Genomic DNA, 15,836 nt, shown 5'->3' with positions numbered 1-15,836 from the left:
TCTGTACAGTGCTTTTCTTGAATATTGCCATACTACTAGAAGCTGGAATTTTCATTAGTGGCCTGAATCTCTGAACATAACTTTCCTGTATTACCACATGAAATGGAGACAAAATGTGTGGGCCAGATTTACCTGAAGAAATTCCATGCAGAATTAGCAATTCCATGTGGTTTAAAACAAACATTTACCACCGGTTCTCATTGAAGTTCAGATCTGGAGCAGACGAGAGGAGGCTTGGAGGTGGGGAAGGGAAAGGGTGAGTGTAGCCTGTGCGTTGAAGAAGGGCTAGGCAGGCAGTGGTGCCAGGGTCCAGGCTGCAATGCATCCTTTTAACAAAGTGATTTTACTGGCCAGATTTTCCAGTTGATAAAATAGAATCAGATATTCCAGCACCCAGAAAATCAGTATGCAGGAACATCAACCCAACAGGGGGGCATCTTAGTCAGTGAGTTTCGTGGGGTGTGAATCTCAAATTTCCCAACTAAAAAGCAGTGGCTGCAGGGTGGAGGGCTAAGGTGACCAAGGTTCAGGATGGCCTGTTTTAATGAGAAACAGGGTCAGTAGTCATTTTCATTAGGTGGGCATCTGTTCAGAGTGGCACAGTGGGTGAAGAACAATGGGTTGGAATGCTTCCCCGAGCGATTGCCACTGGTGAGACTATTTGCAAGCACTCACCCTATCACCCTTTGAAAGTTTGACAGTTAGTATACTTAGGGACTTGCAAGTTCTACAGCTTTCCAAGCCTGCTACTGTCAATGCTTGTGAATTCCAAAAAGTAGTACATTTGCACCTGTTCTAGGAGTACTTCAATATGTGCAAATTTAATACTTTTTGATAAACCTGTCAAAATATATATTTAAGATTCTGATCCAAGAAATGAACATGCTGAAACCTCTTTGTGAAATGAGAAAGAAGAGGAACACCAACATAGACATAGCAGACCCAGCTCAGGGCCCCCAGGCCCAACTCCCAAACCAAGAATGCATTTAAGGGATGTCAGACTCCAAACACCCCCTCTAAAGGTATAACCCTGACCATCCCACCTGGGACTGGTAGTTCTCCATAGGAACTCATGACCACAGTCACGAAGACCACAGTGGCTTGAAGTCCTTCCTTGTGATCTCTTATTTAAACTGCACACACCTTTCTATGTCTTTGCGACAAGAAGCCCCTGATGATGGAGTTATCAAATGGGTGTATGTGGGCAGGGCTTCATGTTTCTAGACCTCATATTTTGGAAATAATTTTATCCAGTGACTAATGGCCCCATGTACTAAGCCAAAGTCCAAATAGAGGAGGAAGTGCAGGCTAATTAATAGCGCAAACAACGCCTGAGCCAATCAGTCGGTGTGGCTTGGCTCTAAGATTCTGTGCACGACCTGAGCCATGAACGTGTGTGGCATGTATATCCTGCAACACACATAATGTAAAATTATAATACAATCTCTTCAAAAGTTTAAAAATATATAAAAATTTGTATTTCTATAACATATAGAAGCATTTCACCTTAGTGCATCAAATTACATCACTACATGGATAGACATTTATTTACCCCTCGGGTGCCTTGGACGCAATGGTTATGTCCTGGGCAGCATTACTTGGGTGCCCAGGATGTAACCGTTACATCCAAGTAGGGGCCTTCGGGGGAAGCCCTAGCGCTCCCCCCAGGGGCTTCGCACCCCCCTCCCCTGGGTAGAGATGGAAGGGGAATCGCTGCCCCTTCCACCCCCGGCCCTCCTAACCCCCTGGTGGCATCTGATAACGTCAGCGCGCAATCGCGTGCTAACCTCATCAGAGGCCTGACGGATCGGAAGAGAAATGCAAAAGCATTTCTCCTCCGATCACGTGGACGGGCCGAGAGAGGCATCAAAGGAAAGGCCTTTCCTTTCCTTTGATGTCTTTCCCAGCATTTCTGCTGCCCGATCGCGATGCAAGGGCCGCTCCCCAGAGGGGCAAAGTATTTTTAGGCCATTTCTGCACCGGGGTGGGGGCAGAAACCGCTAGACACCGTAAGCGACCCCTTAGGCAAGGGTCACTCCTCTGGGGGGAAAATTTATTTAGGCCATTTCTGCCCCCCTAGGGGGCAGATCAGTCTATTTTTATTAGGCCGATGTGTCCCCAATGGGGATAGCAACCACTAGGCATCAGAGATTTTTGTTGTTGTGCCAATTTCATGCAAGGGGATATTTATTTTGGGCCATTTCTGCTCCCCTTGGGGCAGATCGGCCTATTTCTATTAGGTTGACCTGTCCCCGGGGCAGAAACCACTTAGGCACCAGGGATTGGTGTGTCTTTATGTGTGTGTTTTGTATGGGGGGGGGCAGGCTCTTAGGCAAGGGTCGCTCCCCATGGGGGCACATTACTGTTGGCCTATTTTTGGAAGGCCCATCTGCCCCCAAGGGGGCAGAAAGCCCACCAGAGACCAGGGAAGATATTTATTTTTCAAAATTAGATTATATTCCATATAAATGGGGCAAAAGTTGAAATTACCCCCCCATCCACACCCCAGGGGGGCAGAAAGTCTACTAGATGCCAGGCAATTAAAAAACAATAGTGTGGTGGTGGCTACCAACCAGTATGGGCATGGTTATGCCCCCACCCCAACTGAAGCGGGTAACAGTCTTTCAGCTCTCCCCACGCACACTAAAACATCTTATCCCATGCCAGCAAGCGGACATTCGATTATTTTGGGTTTTGGTTTTACATTTGGGCCATGAGAGCTTGTCTAACTATCAAAATCGTCCCACTTGGAATGGTGAGGGTTACACTTTTTGGACTTTGGGACGCTGCCATGTAGAAAAATTCACGAGACCTAGACACATCTGAAAACTAAACATCTGGGTGAGTCCAGGGTGGTGTGCTTCACATGCACCCCATACCATTTTCTTACCCACAATGCCCTGCAACCCCCCCCGACTTTGCTGGAAATCACAAATTTTCTCCACATTTTTGTGATGGCACCTTCCGGAATCTGCAGGAATCCACAAAATTCCTACCAACCAGCATTCTCATCTATACCAATACAAATTTTACCCCACTTGTCAGCCTAAAAATTATTTTTTTCAGACTGCCCTTTTGGACCAGCTTTGGTTCCCCCTCAATTTCGACATGTTTTTGGCTCTTCCCTGTCACAGGCACTTGGGCCACCTACACAAGTGAGGTATCATTTTTACCGGGAGACTGATAGGAACATTGGGTAGGAAATTTATCCCGGTGCTGTGATCCCACACAGAAATGTGGGAAAAATTTGATTTAAAAAAAAATTTTTTTTTAGCTAAATTTGAGGTTTGCTGAGGATTCTGGGTAAGAAAACATTGGGGGATCCCCACAAGTCACGCCTCCCTGGATTCCTTCGTGTGTCTAGTTTTAAGAAATGTGTGGGTTTGGTAGGTTTCCCTATATGGCTGCTGAGCCCAGGAACAAAAACGCAGGTCCCCCGCAAAAACAGGTAGTTTAGTATTTGATAATTTTGATGTGTCCACAGACTTGGGGGAACGCTGGGTGAAAGGAACTTTGTGGCTCCTCTCAGATTCCAGAAATTTCTGTCACCAAAATGTGAGGAGAAAGTGTTTTTCTTGGTCAAATTTTGAGGTTTGCAAAGGATTCTGGGTAACAGAACCTGGTGAGAGCCCCACAAGTCACCCCATCCTGGATTCCCCTAGGTGTCTAGTTTAAAAAATGTGCAGGTTTGGTAGGTTTTTCTAGGTGCCAGCTGAGCTAGAGATCAAAATCTACAGGTAGGCACTTTCCAAAAAACATGTCAGTTTTCAATGTAAAAATGTGATGTGTCCATGTTACGTTTCCTGTCGCAGACATTAGGCCTACCCAAGCAAGTGAGGTACCATTTTTATCGGGAGACGTGGCAGAACACAGAATAGCAGAACAAGTGTTATTGCCCCTTGTGTTTCTCTACATTTTTTTCTTCCAAATGTAAGACAGTGTGTAAAAAAAGACGTCTATTTGAGAAATGCCCTGTAATTCACATGCTAGTATGGGAACCCTGGAATTCAGATATGTGCAAATAACCACTGCTTCTCAACACCTTATCTTATGCCCAGTTTGGAAATACAAAGGTTTTCTTGATATCTATTCTTCACTCTTCATATTTCACCAAATTAATTGCTGTGTACCCGGTATAGAATGAAAACCCATTGCAAGGTGCAGCTCATTTATTGGCTCTGGGTATCTAGGGTTCTTGATGAACCTACAAGCCCTATATAATCCACACAACCAGAAGAGTCCAGCAGACTTAATGGTATATTGCTTTCAAAAATCTGACATCGCAGGAAAACGTTACGGAGTAAAATGGCTGTTTTGTTCACCTCAATTTCATTTTTTTTTAAATTTCAGCTGTTATTTTCTGTAGGAAAAGCTTGTAGGATCTACACAAATTACCCCTTGCTAAATTCAGAATTTTGTCTACTTTTCAGAAATGTTTAGCTTTCTGGGATCCAGCATTGATTTCACACCCATTTCTGTCACTAACTGGAAGGATGCTGAAAGCAGAAAAAATAGTAAAAATGGGGTATGTCCCAGGAAAATGCCAAAATTGTGTTGAAAAATTGGGTTTTTTGATTCAAGTATGCCTGTTCCTGAAAGCTGGGAAAATGGTGATTTTCGCCACTGCAAACCCTTTGTTGAGGCCATTTTCATAGAAAAAAATCACAAGCCGCCTTCTGCAACCCTTTTTTCCCATTTTGTTTTTTTTTAAAACGAACATTTTGCTGTATTATGGCAAATTTCTTGGTCTCCTTCAGGGGAACCCACATACTCTAGGTACCTCTAGAATCCCTAGGATGTTGGGGGAAAAAGGGACGCAAATTTGGCTTAGATAGCTTATGTGGACAAAAAGGTATGAGGGCCTAAGCGCAAACTGCCCCAAATAGCCAAAAAAAAAGCCTGGCACCTGAGGGGGAAAAGGCCTGGCAGTGAAGGGGTCAAAAGCAATAGTTTTTACAAACATCCTTGTCTCTCCCTCAGTGACAGTGCCATTAGGAAGCTAAGAGACAAGTCAAAAGTCATGTAAACCATAAACATGGCCTATATTCTTATTATTTATGAAGCAAACTGAAGTTTTTAAAAGTGCGCTCATATGTTATAATAGAAAAGGGAGGCTGTGTGGAAAACAAAAATTTTCAGAGGTTAACAGTTTGGACGAGCAAGGAAGTCGGTATTGATTCCATGTTGTCTGGTTTCACGTTTTGAAATTCAGTCATTAGATAAGTATCTCTGCCCCTCTCACACAGTTTTGTCTTCTTTTCTTGGCTCTCGAGGAGAAAAGCCGACACACAGGTAATACCCAACCCAGGGTCCCTGTACCCAACTGCCAAGCAAGAAGGCGTTTCATTTGGGAGGAAAGGAAGGTGTCACCCGCAAACCCTCTGCCCCCCAAGCTGCGCCCTGCACTCACCTACTATTGTACAGTTCGACATTTCACAGAGGAATTCCGCTCAGCACAACATAGAATCAGAGTCCCATGTAGCTCACTGAGTTCTGATTTAATTTAGCAGGTGATCGTGTACCATTATCTTTTGTCTGCAACGAATATTGTGCATACACTATGAAAACGTGCTTCATAATTGCATATAAAACGCATTAAGGAATTAATATTAGGAATTAAAACATTTTTTAAAAGTAATTTCCAAAGTATACTGAATAACTTGTGTAGATATTAACGTATTCCCTGTCTTTGTATGCGTTCTGGACATTGGTATATCTAAGCTTATTGAAAACCGTTGTCTAGCTTCTAACTTTGAACTTTTTTTAGTAAATAATTGAAAAAACAGAGAAACTATGCAAATGACATTCGGCAGGCTACCTTGTCATTTATTTTTTATACAGTGGTAACCAGAGCTCGAACTTGGTAATGTTGATGGCAGAAAGACATCTAAGAACGCAGGCATTTTGCGAGTGTGTGTGCTTGCGCGCATTAATGCACAAACCTACACATTGGCACAACGAAAACAAGAGTGTTGATGTTTCGAAAAACAAACATGCAAAAAACACTAACTAAAGATGGAGCGAAAAAAGAAGGCATTGAGGTCATACGTAACGCATGAGGAAAAAAACACTTATTAACAGCCACAAAACCATATCTGAGGGTCATTATGAAACTCGAGTTGGTTGAGTCGGTGGTGCAAATCGGAAAATTCCTGGTTGCCAATGCATATCGTATTAGGAACAGTAGACTACAGAAACCGCACAGCAGTAGAGCTGGTATAGTGAAGATCACCATTTGGGAGGTACCCTGGAGTATCTGTGTGCATTTCCCGAAGAGTACAGAGAACTATATCGTCTGCCACAGATGTGAGACAGTTATCCATTGACTACCCTGGACAGAAATGTTTGCTAGACGTCTAAGAATGGAGATGCACCCCTATGATTTCTCTGTCAATATCACTTCCCTAGATGAGTTTTGGATGACCTGAGATGTTTTGCTCTAGTAAATAATAATGCTGCTTGTCCGAAATGAAGAGGCTGTCCTTTGAAAAGACCAATCTATTAGATTCAGAAGATTATATTATATCATATCATTCTGACAGCCAGTACTTATTTGCGTGACTTGATGTACATTTTCTTTTTTCCTCGTATAGCAAATTTCAGACAGCCATGTTCTGATTCTTGTGTAACCTAACAACCATTTATTTTGGAGTCATATTCCCAACCCTTTCCTAAAGAGATGATACCACTTGCAATGGTGGGGTATGGTCTTTTGAGCATTGGTTCATGTCATACAAAAAAAGGGATATCTGTTTGATTTTAATTGTCAGGTCCATACACAACCGAAGCTTAGTGCACATAGCAGAGGACGACTTCAGTGTGACTCTGTATCACCTTAGACCTAGAATTTGATATACTTCCACAGATGCCAGGCTTCTTCCGAAACCATATAAAGTTTGCTCTCTGTTTCTGATGGCTGAAGCTCTTACACATGCTTGGAGTGCTGAAAATTTAGTTTTGCTGCTGTTTGATAATTGTGTGGTCTGAGACCCACGTCATGGTTTGTCTGACTTAAAAAGCTGTTTAAAGAGCAATGGTAGTCCATCTCCAACATGAGTAGATATTACTTTGTGTTGTTATTGAAAGAGAAGCCCAGACAAATACACGCAGAAAAAGTGGATTATATGAAGAAAAAAAAATCTGGTAGATAGCATCAAAGTAGTTGAATGAAGATTGTGTCACCACTGATCTTACTGATAGAGTTTAAGACAGTAACCTTGAAGAAAGCAATACTCGGAAGCAGATATGTGACCACACCACATGTTACAGAGCACCCCAGGAGACGTGAAGCAGTATAAAATGTGTTATTGTCAAGTGGAGATTTTAAACATCTCGTTATTGAGCTTATCATTATAAGGCAAATAAAAAATCATAAGTATTTGTTAAAATAATTTGAACTTTTTTCTAGTCATATATTTTGTAAGATGTGTATGTTGCACTAAAAGAGTCTCCAATTAAGTATTTGTAGAACAACAAATGCATATGGTACACAGCCCAAGCTCATCGATTGAAGATGTGTTCTTAAGCATATATCTATAAATTGTGTCAGCTTTTTTCACTTTGCTGCTCCACATTTTGTTGGCCTCCAAATACTTGAGCCTTCCTAGAACATCATATTCCTTGTAATTGATCTGCAAAATGCCTTACAGAAAACATGATGGCGATAGCTCTGGAAAACCTCTAAAATGATATTTTGTGCACCACATCTGCTCAGGAAAAGAAAGCATCAGTATATAAACCTCCCCTATGTAAGGCACGATGCTGTTCAGTCATTTACTGAGGGATGTCCATTCATGTCCTATAGTTTTTAACAATTTTGTTAATTAGTACTAAACGAGGTGGCTTGAGGTACAATACATACAAGTGAAAGTAAAGAGTTCAAAGTAAGACTTTAATCAGCAGCCATGTCAAATTTATCAGGATAATACATTTCAAAATAGCTTGACACTAGGTTTTACATTAAGGTAGCTATACGTTCCTAGCTTTATTCCCTGTAGGTTAGAGCATTTTGCTAGTCCGTTTATTTACAACAGTAGCTAACCTCTTACCTTTCCAATCCTCTATATATAGTTCTATAAGCAAGCCCTTAGAATTGGTTCATAGAAGGCATGTACCCTTCATATTAGTTAAATATGCACTCCTAGCTCTACAGTGCCAGTAGTTCACGTACACCTCCCATTTGTGAAGTGATAAAGACAAAATATAATCTTAGAACATATAATTTTAAGTCTGGTTTACATTAATGATTAGTTGCTCCTTTCAGTGGTTTTGAAAAGGAATCGGCATGCCAGGTTTGGTAATCTGCTCCTGGCTCATCATAGAAGTTTAATTAACAAACATGTAAAAAGAATTTGGCACCGGTCTTAAATGCCCCATTTGAAAACATTACCACTGTTGTTTTAGATAATGAGGTAAACTTGGTACAATTGTATGTTAGTCATATTTCCTTAATAGATGTTTTAAAATATGTATTCTAAGCATACTCTCCTTAGTTTGTGTAGCTTCAAAAATGAATGCCATTTTGGAACACATGAGGTTACCCAACCTTCCAATAACAGATGTTATCCAAATTTTTGCCAAAGCTTCTGATTGGAAGTGTGGAATATTGTGATCACAGGGCATTTATGAGTGGTATGTGTAAACTAAAAAATGTCTGGGAAAGCTTGAAGCAGTAGAGTCCTTACTCCTAAAATCTTGAATAGAATTTGGCTCTTAAACGTGGTTACATAAGCTTGTCTATCCTTTTCTGCAATGAAATCTAAATATTCACAGGCTGTACCAAAATTATTTCTTCATTTTACTATGGGTACAGATTGGTTTGAAGCATTTTATTTAAAGGTATGGTTCCCTTCATCAGTCAGTACATTACTTTAGTTTTCCCTTATAGAGTCAAATATTGTAAGAACAGCTTTTATTGAGGTATTTCATATGACCTTTTCGGAACTGATTTCACTGATGCTGTGACTCACAACACCCACACCGTGGCTTACGTTCCTCAAAGGAAGGGCGCTGTTTCATAAATCAGTTTCACAAACTGGGACAGCCACTTGTAATCGAATGCAAGGTCAGGATTGTCTGGTTTTAATTATAATTCATGAATTCAAAGTCCACTTTGTATTATTGAACAGGGCTTTGACAAATGAATATTTGCATAATTTAATCTCAAATCAATTAATTTGTGAACATTCATGTTTCATTATGTAGTGAAAGTAGTATGCGTTTGATTCATATTGGATGAAAATTCATATGTACGTCCCTCATGTGACTGCCTTTATCCCTTCCACTACAGGAACCACACAACTGGAAGACCCAAGGGAGCTGTGGCGGCGAGAACAGGAGCGCATGCTCAAAGACTACTTGGTGCTGGCACAAGATGCACTCGTTGCTCAGAAGGAGATCTATCAGGTGAAGCAACAGAGGCTTGAGTTGGCCCAACAGGAATATCGGCAGCTCAATGATGCGTGGAATCACAAACTGGGCTCACAAACCAGCTGTGAGTATCAAAGAGAAGCACACTACAGTCTTCCAGTTTATGGATGTGAAAAGAAATTTGCGAAACTCTTGTGTGGAAAAATTTCATCAAATCTGTCACACAAAGCATGTACATTCCTGCTCCTTGTAATACTTTCCTTCTTTGATTAGCTGCATTTTCAGAATCTTAGAATCCGCTACACATACATTTGATTTCCTTATTCTGATAGCAGCGCATTCTGTTCTTTTGATTATTTAACTTTTTCTTTTGAACAGCATTAGTCTTCTTTTTAAAGAATAAATTAGCTGCCCTTTGTGTCGTTAATTCACACTATTCCATGACTCTAAAATGTCGTTATCGAGGCAATGATCTGACCAGTCGGTGGAAAGTGCAGTAAATTAACCGGTTATAAAAACTATTCTGGATAAGAGCACTTCTAGCTCATGTTGCATAATTTGTCAACATAAGTAAAAGCTCACACTTCAAGACACACTTGTGCCTCCACCCCTACAACTGTTTATTGTCTTTTTGGGGAAGTGAAAATAATAGAAAGGTAGTGTTAAATATGAGCTTTCTCTGGCACTGTTGGTGGAAGCAGTTGTGATGAAAAATTTATTTGTTTTTTCTCAAGAGAGATGTTTACCTAATTTTTAGGGTCGAGCACAAAGCGCTCTGTCCCTGGTGTTTTTTCTCAGTGGGTTTTTAACCACGCCCATGTAACGCCCATCAGTTTGGTTGGTTAGTGGGCTTGCCTTTTAAAATTAGCTTGATTTAATTAGTGAAAGGCTTGCATACGTCATGCCTTTTCCAGTGTTTATCCCGCCTCCAGCGCACCGACCAACTACTGAACACCTACAAGGCTCCATGTTTTCCGTATGGTTTTTGGACTACCTCTCCTTTGTATTTCGTAGGCAGTGTGATCTCGCTGGGCAGTAGTCGAGCGCTTTGCATGACATCGACCCTGTTACATAGATATTTGCACTTTTGACAGTTACATGGATAATTGCACTTTTGGCGTTACGTTTCACTGCGAGCGAACTTCTGTTTCCTTTTGTGTGTCTGCTTTGAGCTCATGGCGGCCATCGGCTCGCTTATGTGAAACTCATTTACTTTTCATTTTCAGTTTATGTGGCATGAAAAGTCCAGTTAGGATGTTACAACACTAATCGCATTAACCCGAGAAAACGCGAGACCCATTGCATTGCAAATGCTTGTTGTAGATGTTGATAGTGAAATTCTTCAGGACATAGCTTGGCTGGGAAAGGACACAATATAGTCCGTCAGTACCTTTTTTGAGAAAATAAGGTATGGGACCATGATATGCAAAGTGCACCGGGGCACAATGATTCTTTCTGGGGCACATTAGAACTACAGAATGGGACTAATGATACTAGTGCAGCCACTTATGTGACACAGGTTGTGATGATGTACATTGTGTGTCAGCACAATCCCCTGGGGGAGAGGTTCCTTGACTTGCATAGTGGCATGCCCAGACCAGTATGGGAGTCCCTTTGCCATTGCACCCTCATGTTTCCAGATGCAATCTGTGCACCCAGTAGGAATTTTATGTCGTAGGTCGGCTAGGGCTTTCATATTCCAGAGTCAGAAATATTGTTTCTATACTTATGGTTAGGTCAAACTTTCAATTGATAGAAATGTTTGTTTTGCTAATTACTTCGGTGCGGGTTGAATTATTAGCATAACACTTTCCAAACAAAAGCTCATCTAATCTGATTTAGGGTTGGTGCAGTAGGTTTCATGCAGGTCTTTCTGGGTGAAAGTAAAAGTTACATTTCGTATTTTGACTCCCATAGGAATCTTTGCTGGCTGCTCTGCAGACAAAAACTGCAGAATTACATCAAACTTTACATTAAACCAAAACGTTTCTCTAGGATATGCCTTTGCTTGGTTTAGTTTAAATCTCTTTCATAGCTATATATATTTAGACAGCTGAAAATGTGTTTATGGACTTAACTATAACTTAAGCACTGTTGCATTCAATGTATCAGCTGACTCGTGTTTTGTCTACTTTGTGTTTTTGCACAGATCTTTAATCAGAGTTGAAAAGGAGGGGGTAGAAGTGTTTGTTAATAAATGTCATCCTTTGGCAAAGCCACGTGAAATTTGACTTACATTTGACATGTTTAGGCTACCGGTGGTGTTGCAACTTCCTTGCAGAACCATCAAGTGGGAGGGAGGCAGAGTTAAAATTGTCTAACTGCGTTTTTATGTGACTTTTGATGCTGTTTAAAAAGATTTTCAGAAATATATCAGACTGCAATTTAAACCAGATTCAGAAATTTTAGGATTCATAAAGGGCCCTTCAGTGGGTCAAAATTAAAAGCGGGAATTAACATAGATAATTGGGATGCTAATAAGTCTAATGCAGTTTCACAGACATGCACACAACTTTGCAGACCTTTAGCTTTTTTATGCATCTCTTGATATTTTGCGTTTCATGCAAATACATTAGAAGGGGCACAATTTAAATGATGAGGGAGGGGTGTTCAAAAAGTATTCACAGGCTCATAATGTTTGCATATTTTTGCTTGACTCTGGATGAAACACGCGGTCGGTAAGCAAGGTGAAGGAGTCATCTAGTCGGAAGCATAAGAGAATGAAGCATTACACGGCCGAGGCAGCTGGCGTCATCGTAGTCGCGTCAGTACTACGCCACACCCACCTCCGGTCCCGGCTCAGACGAAGGCTGAGAGCGGGCTGTGGACGCCCTCAGCCCGTGTAAACGGTCCTCTCTTTTCTTTCGCCCGGCTCCGAGGGCGTGTTTGAGTCTGCAAGCGGCCAGGGGGCTTCGCACGTGTTTTTACACGGAGTGAGTTAGGCTGCTGAGGTGCTGCCGTCTCACCGCTCTGGGCGGATTCTGGAGCACCCTCATATGCTGAGGCTGGCTCCCGCTGGGAGCGCACGCGTGCTGGCCTGTCAGCGTCCTTCGCTGACGAATTCTCTTGGAGCTCCTCTACACGCTGAGGCCGGCTTGCACTTAGGAGTTCAACGCGCGCCGGCATCTTAGGGTTTTTTTTTTTTTCCCCTCGACGTTATTTCTTGGAACTGTTTGGGACTGCCATAGGAATATCAGCACTGATGTGGGGGTCACGTGCCCCCCCCTCCCTTCTTGGATGGAAAGCAGCAGGAGGGGGAGAGAAAAACAAGATTGAAAACTTTCAGGAGCAGCTGGACAACAAAGGAGATCAGGTACCGGTTCTGAGGCAAAGACTACATTGGGCCCATACTATTTTTTCTTTAAGTTCACCTTCCTTTTTTCTGCTGGATTACTCAATATTAGCCTGCAAATTTGATGTGCTCTTTGCTTTTTTCTCTTCCCATGAGTTGGTCTTTATATTGCGCACGATGTACGGTTAAATGGGGCGATGGGACAGTATGCTTAAAATTAATAGACTGTCTGCTCAAGTGATAACTGTGAGTGGAAATTGAACTGGTGCAGAAATCAGGACATGTACAGTCAAGTCTATTTGAAGCTTGTGAATTTATGGTCCCTGAAAACTTTTGGCGTGTTGCTGCCGAGTGCGCAAATGGGGCTAGTACGCTTAGAAAAAACTTGTGATTCAATTATTAACAGTTTCATGGTTATCATGGCGCCCAAAACCAATTGCAATTTTGGGGAAAAAGAAGGGGCAAGTGCTTCCAGGGCTAAAAAGTCTAGCAGCGAGATGGCCACCGGTAAGAAAAGACCAACTGTAGCGCCTGGGAAAATAAGTGGAAAACAGGCTACGGGGGTAAGCAAAGAAGCTAAAAATAATTTCCTTTCAATGTCTCCCTCCCAGGGAAAGAAAACAGTCTATAATTACGGGCCTTTGGAAAGGAGGCGCACAAGAGGACAATCTTGCATATTTCGCTCCCCCCCCCACCAAGGAGGAATGCAAGCGACAGGAGGTACGGGACAGGTGGACGAAAGAGTAGAGAAAGAGTTTTCTGAGGACGGAAGACAAGAGAAGTGCCTCCCTTCGGACTGGCAGCAAGCTTCTATATCCTTGAAAGTCACTGAGAGTATGGAGATCAAGGGGGGACAGGAGCCAGAAAGGCCAAAGGATGTAGAGACATGCAAGGCTCTCCAAAACAATTTTCAATTTGGACTTAAAGATCAGGGAGATCGTGCCCTATCCCAATCCCCTCAAGAAGCTATTTGGATATCGAAGGACGCTGCAAGGGGGCCAGAATTATCTAAAGATGGAGGGGACAAATTCTATTCCTGAACAGAGGACTCAGATTCTACTAACAGTGATCTAGGGTCAAGTGACAATATCTCCTCTGAATCTGCTAGCTTTTTGTCCATCGCAGATTCTACGGTCCGACAGCGGCGGCGGAAAAGCAAGGGGGTTGGACCCCTGTAGAGATAATGTAGAGTCGGAAAGCCCTCAAATGGGACTATTAAGGCACAAATCTTGTGAGCACAACAGAGGGCCATTCTTCACAGAATGCAACTAAGGGGGCCGAAGAGTTGATTAGTGGCCCAGCCCATACAATTTCTAATCCACATACAGATTCTGAATTGCTACAGCCTATATACAATTCAATAAAGGAGCTACAAACCGAGACAAGAGCAGAAAGCCGTAGGTCAAGGTTGGCTACAAAACAGCTACAAGGAACAGTGCGTAAGGTGGTCAAATCCTGCATAGAAATTGAGGGGAAACTAAGCACAATAGAAGAGAGGACGTCGGCGGTTGAAGGAGAGATCGAGGCTCTGAGAGCGCAAACTACAACGCACGAAGGGCAATTAACTGACATTATGTGGAAGTTAGAGGATCAGGAAAATAGGCAAAGGCGGAATAATTTGAGTTTTCTTGGGATTAAAGAAGAAACAGAGGGCAGCAATATTAGGGCCTATATGATCAGAGTATAGCAGGAAGCATTTCCAGAACTTTCCAACCGGGACTGGGAAGCAGAAGTTCAGAGAGTACATAGGTATCCATTAGTACGCCGGGAAGGTCGTAGAGAGGAGCCTAAACATCCTAGAGCTATCCTGGTTTATTTGGGGAATTATTTGTTGAGACAATCTATATATGAAAAAGCCCGTCCCGATGCTATGCGCAGTGGCGGCGGAGCAACTTTTTTTACTTTACCCGATTACTGTCATGTCACAGTGTAGCGAAGATGGAGACTGCGGCAGCTGATTAAGCCCTTTCAAGATAAGGGGGGAGAGGCGTATCTACTTGCTCCTGTCGCCTTAAAACTGTGTTTAATGGAAAAACTTGAGTATTTAATTCAGAAATTCAGGCTAAAGAGTATTTGCTTGAACTGTAACTTAATGTGATGTGAAGAAAAATATGTAGTTTTGCTGCCTTCTAAAGGAGTAAAGGGATCATAAGAGGCCGGCCACTAGGGAGTGGGGCTGGTGGGTGGCAGGCGGCATCTAGGCGACACCAACATTCAGGCCAACGGGGGTCTGACTGTCTCAAGGAGGGGGGTGGGAGAGGGAGCTGGGGGTTCCTGGGGGGGAAGGAGAAGGAGGGTGTTTGGGGGATGCTAAGGGGGGGGTTGGGAGAGATGGGGGGGTGGGGGTGGGGACCAGCTTCGGCAGGGGGGGATGGGGGTGAAAAAAGAAATTCTTCCCCAAAAAGGTGTGTAGCATAATGTACGATGTCATGTTTGTAAAAAAGTCACGAGCTAGGTTTAAAGCTAAGCCACCCAAGATAGTCAAATGTTGTAAATCGAGATTGTACATATATCGAGCATTAGGATAGCAACCGTTAATATATGTGGTTTAAATACCCACCGGAAGAGGAGAAAAACCGCAGAGGATTTAAGAAAGTTAAAAGCAGATATTTATTGCCTACAAGAAACATGTGTAGAAAAGGCAGATAGGAAATTGTTAGAAAGCCTGGGTTTGCGACTATTGGGGTGTACCGAACAGATGACTAAAACAAAGGGGGTGGCGATTATGGCAGCTAGTGATAACTGCATTGTTAATCAGCAGAAGGCGGATACAATTGGTAGGTGGATAATATGGAGTGTATAGTAGGGACTGTTAGATTTACGCTATGCTCATTATATGTTTCAGTGGAGGATGACCCCTCATTATTTGAATTTATATCTGTAGAATTGACATCATGGCCCGCACCCTATATTATTTGTGGTGATTTTAATTTCAATGGGTCCTGGGATGGGGCAAAGAGCCTAAGAGATACGGGAAGGAGTAAATATCCAGGGCGGAAGCCTAGAGTTTTTCTGGCTCTTAAGAATATGCAAAAGGAGGTTGGGTTAATAGACGTATGGTTAGCTTTGGAAGGCCCTAAACCAGGGTATACTTATTTTTCTGCACCTCATAGGAAATTTGCTAGACTGGATTATTTTTATGTGTCTCCAATTTTTTAAGACGAACTAGAGATTA

The 15,836-nt window shown here is 42.4% G+C and overlaps 1 protein-coding gene across 1 annotated transcript in view; it reads left to right on the top strand.

Annotated features, from left to right (window-relative positions):
• The window catches only part of WWC1 (WW and C2 domain containing 1), a 347,981-nt gene that overhangs the window by 157,473 nt on the left and 174,672 nt on the right, over nt 1-15,836 (top strand). The window contains exon 3 of the mRNA XM_069199350.1: nt 9,290-9,493. Coding sequence (XP_069055451.1) covers nt 9,290-9,493 — 204 coding nt within the window. The remainder of the gene's footprint in view (nt 1-9,289; nt 9,494-15,836) is intronic.

The sequence above is a fragment of the Pleurodeles waltl genome, chromosome 7, assembly GCF_031143425.1.
Source record: "Pleurodeles waltl isolate 20211129_DDA chromosome 7, aPleWal1.hap1.20221129, whole genome shotgun sequence".
Classification (NCBI taxonomy): domain Eukaryota; kingdom Metazoa; phylum Chordata; class Amphibia; order Caudata; family Salamandridae; genus Pleurodeles; species Pleurodeles waltl.
Note: the sequence above shows the minus strand (reverse complement) of the source record. Positions and strands in the feature narration are given on the sequence as shown.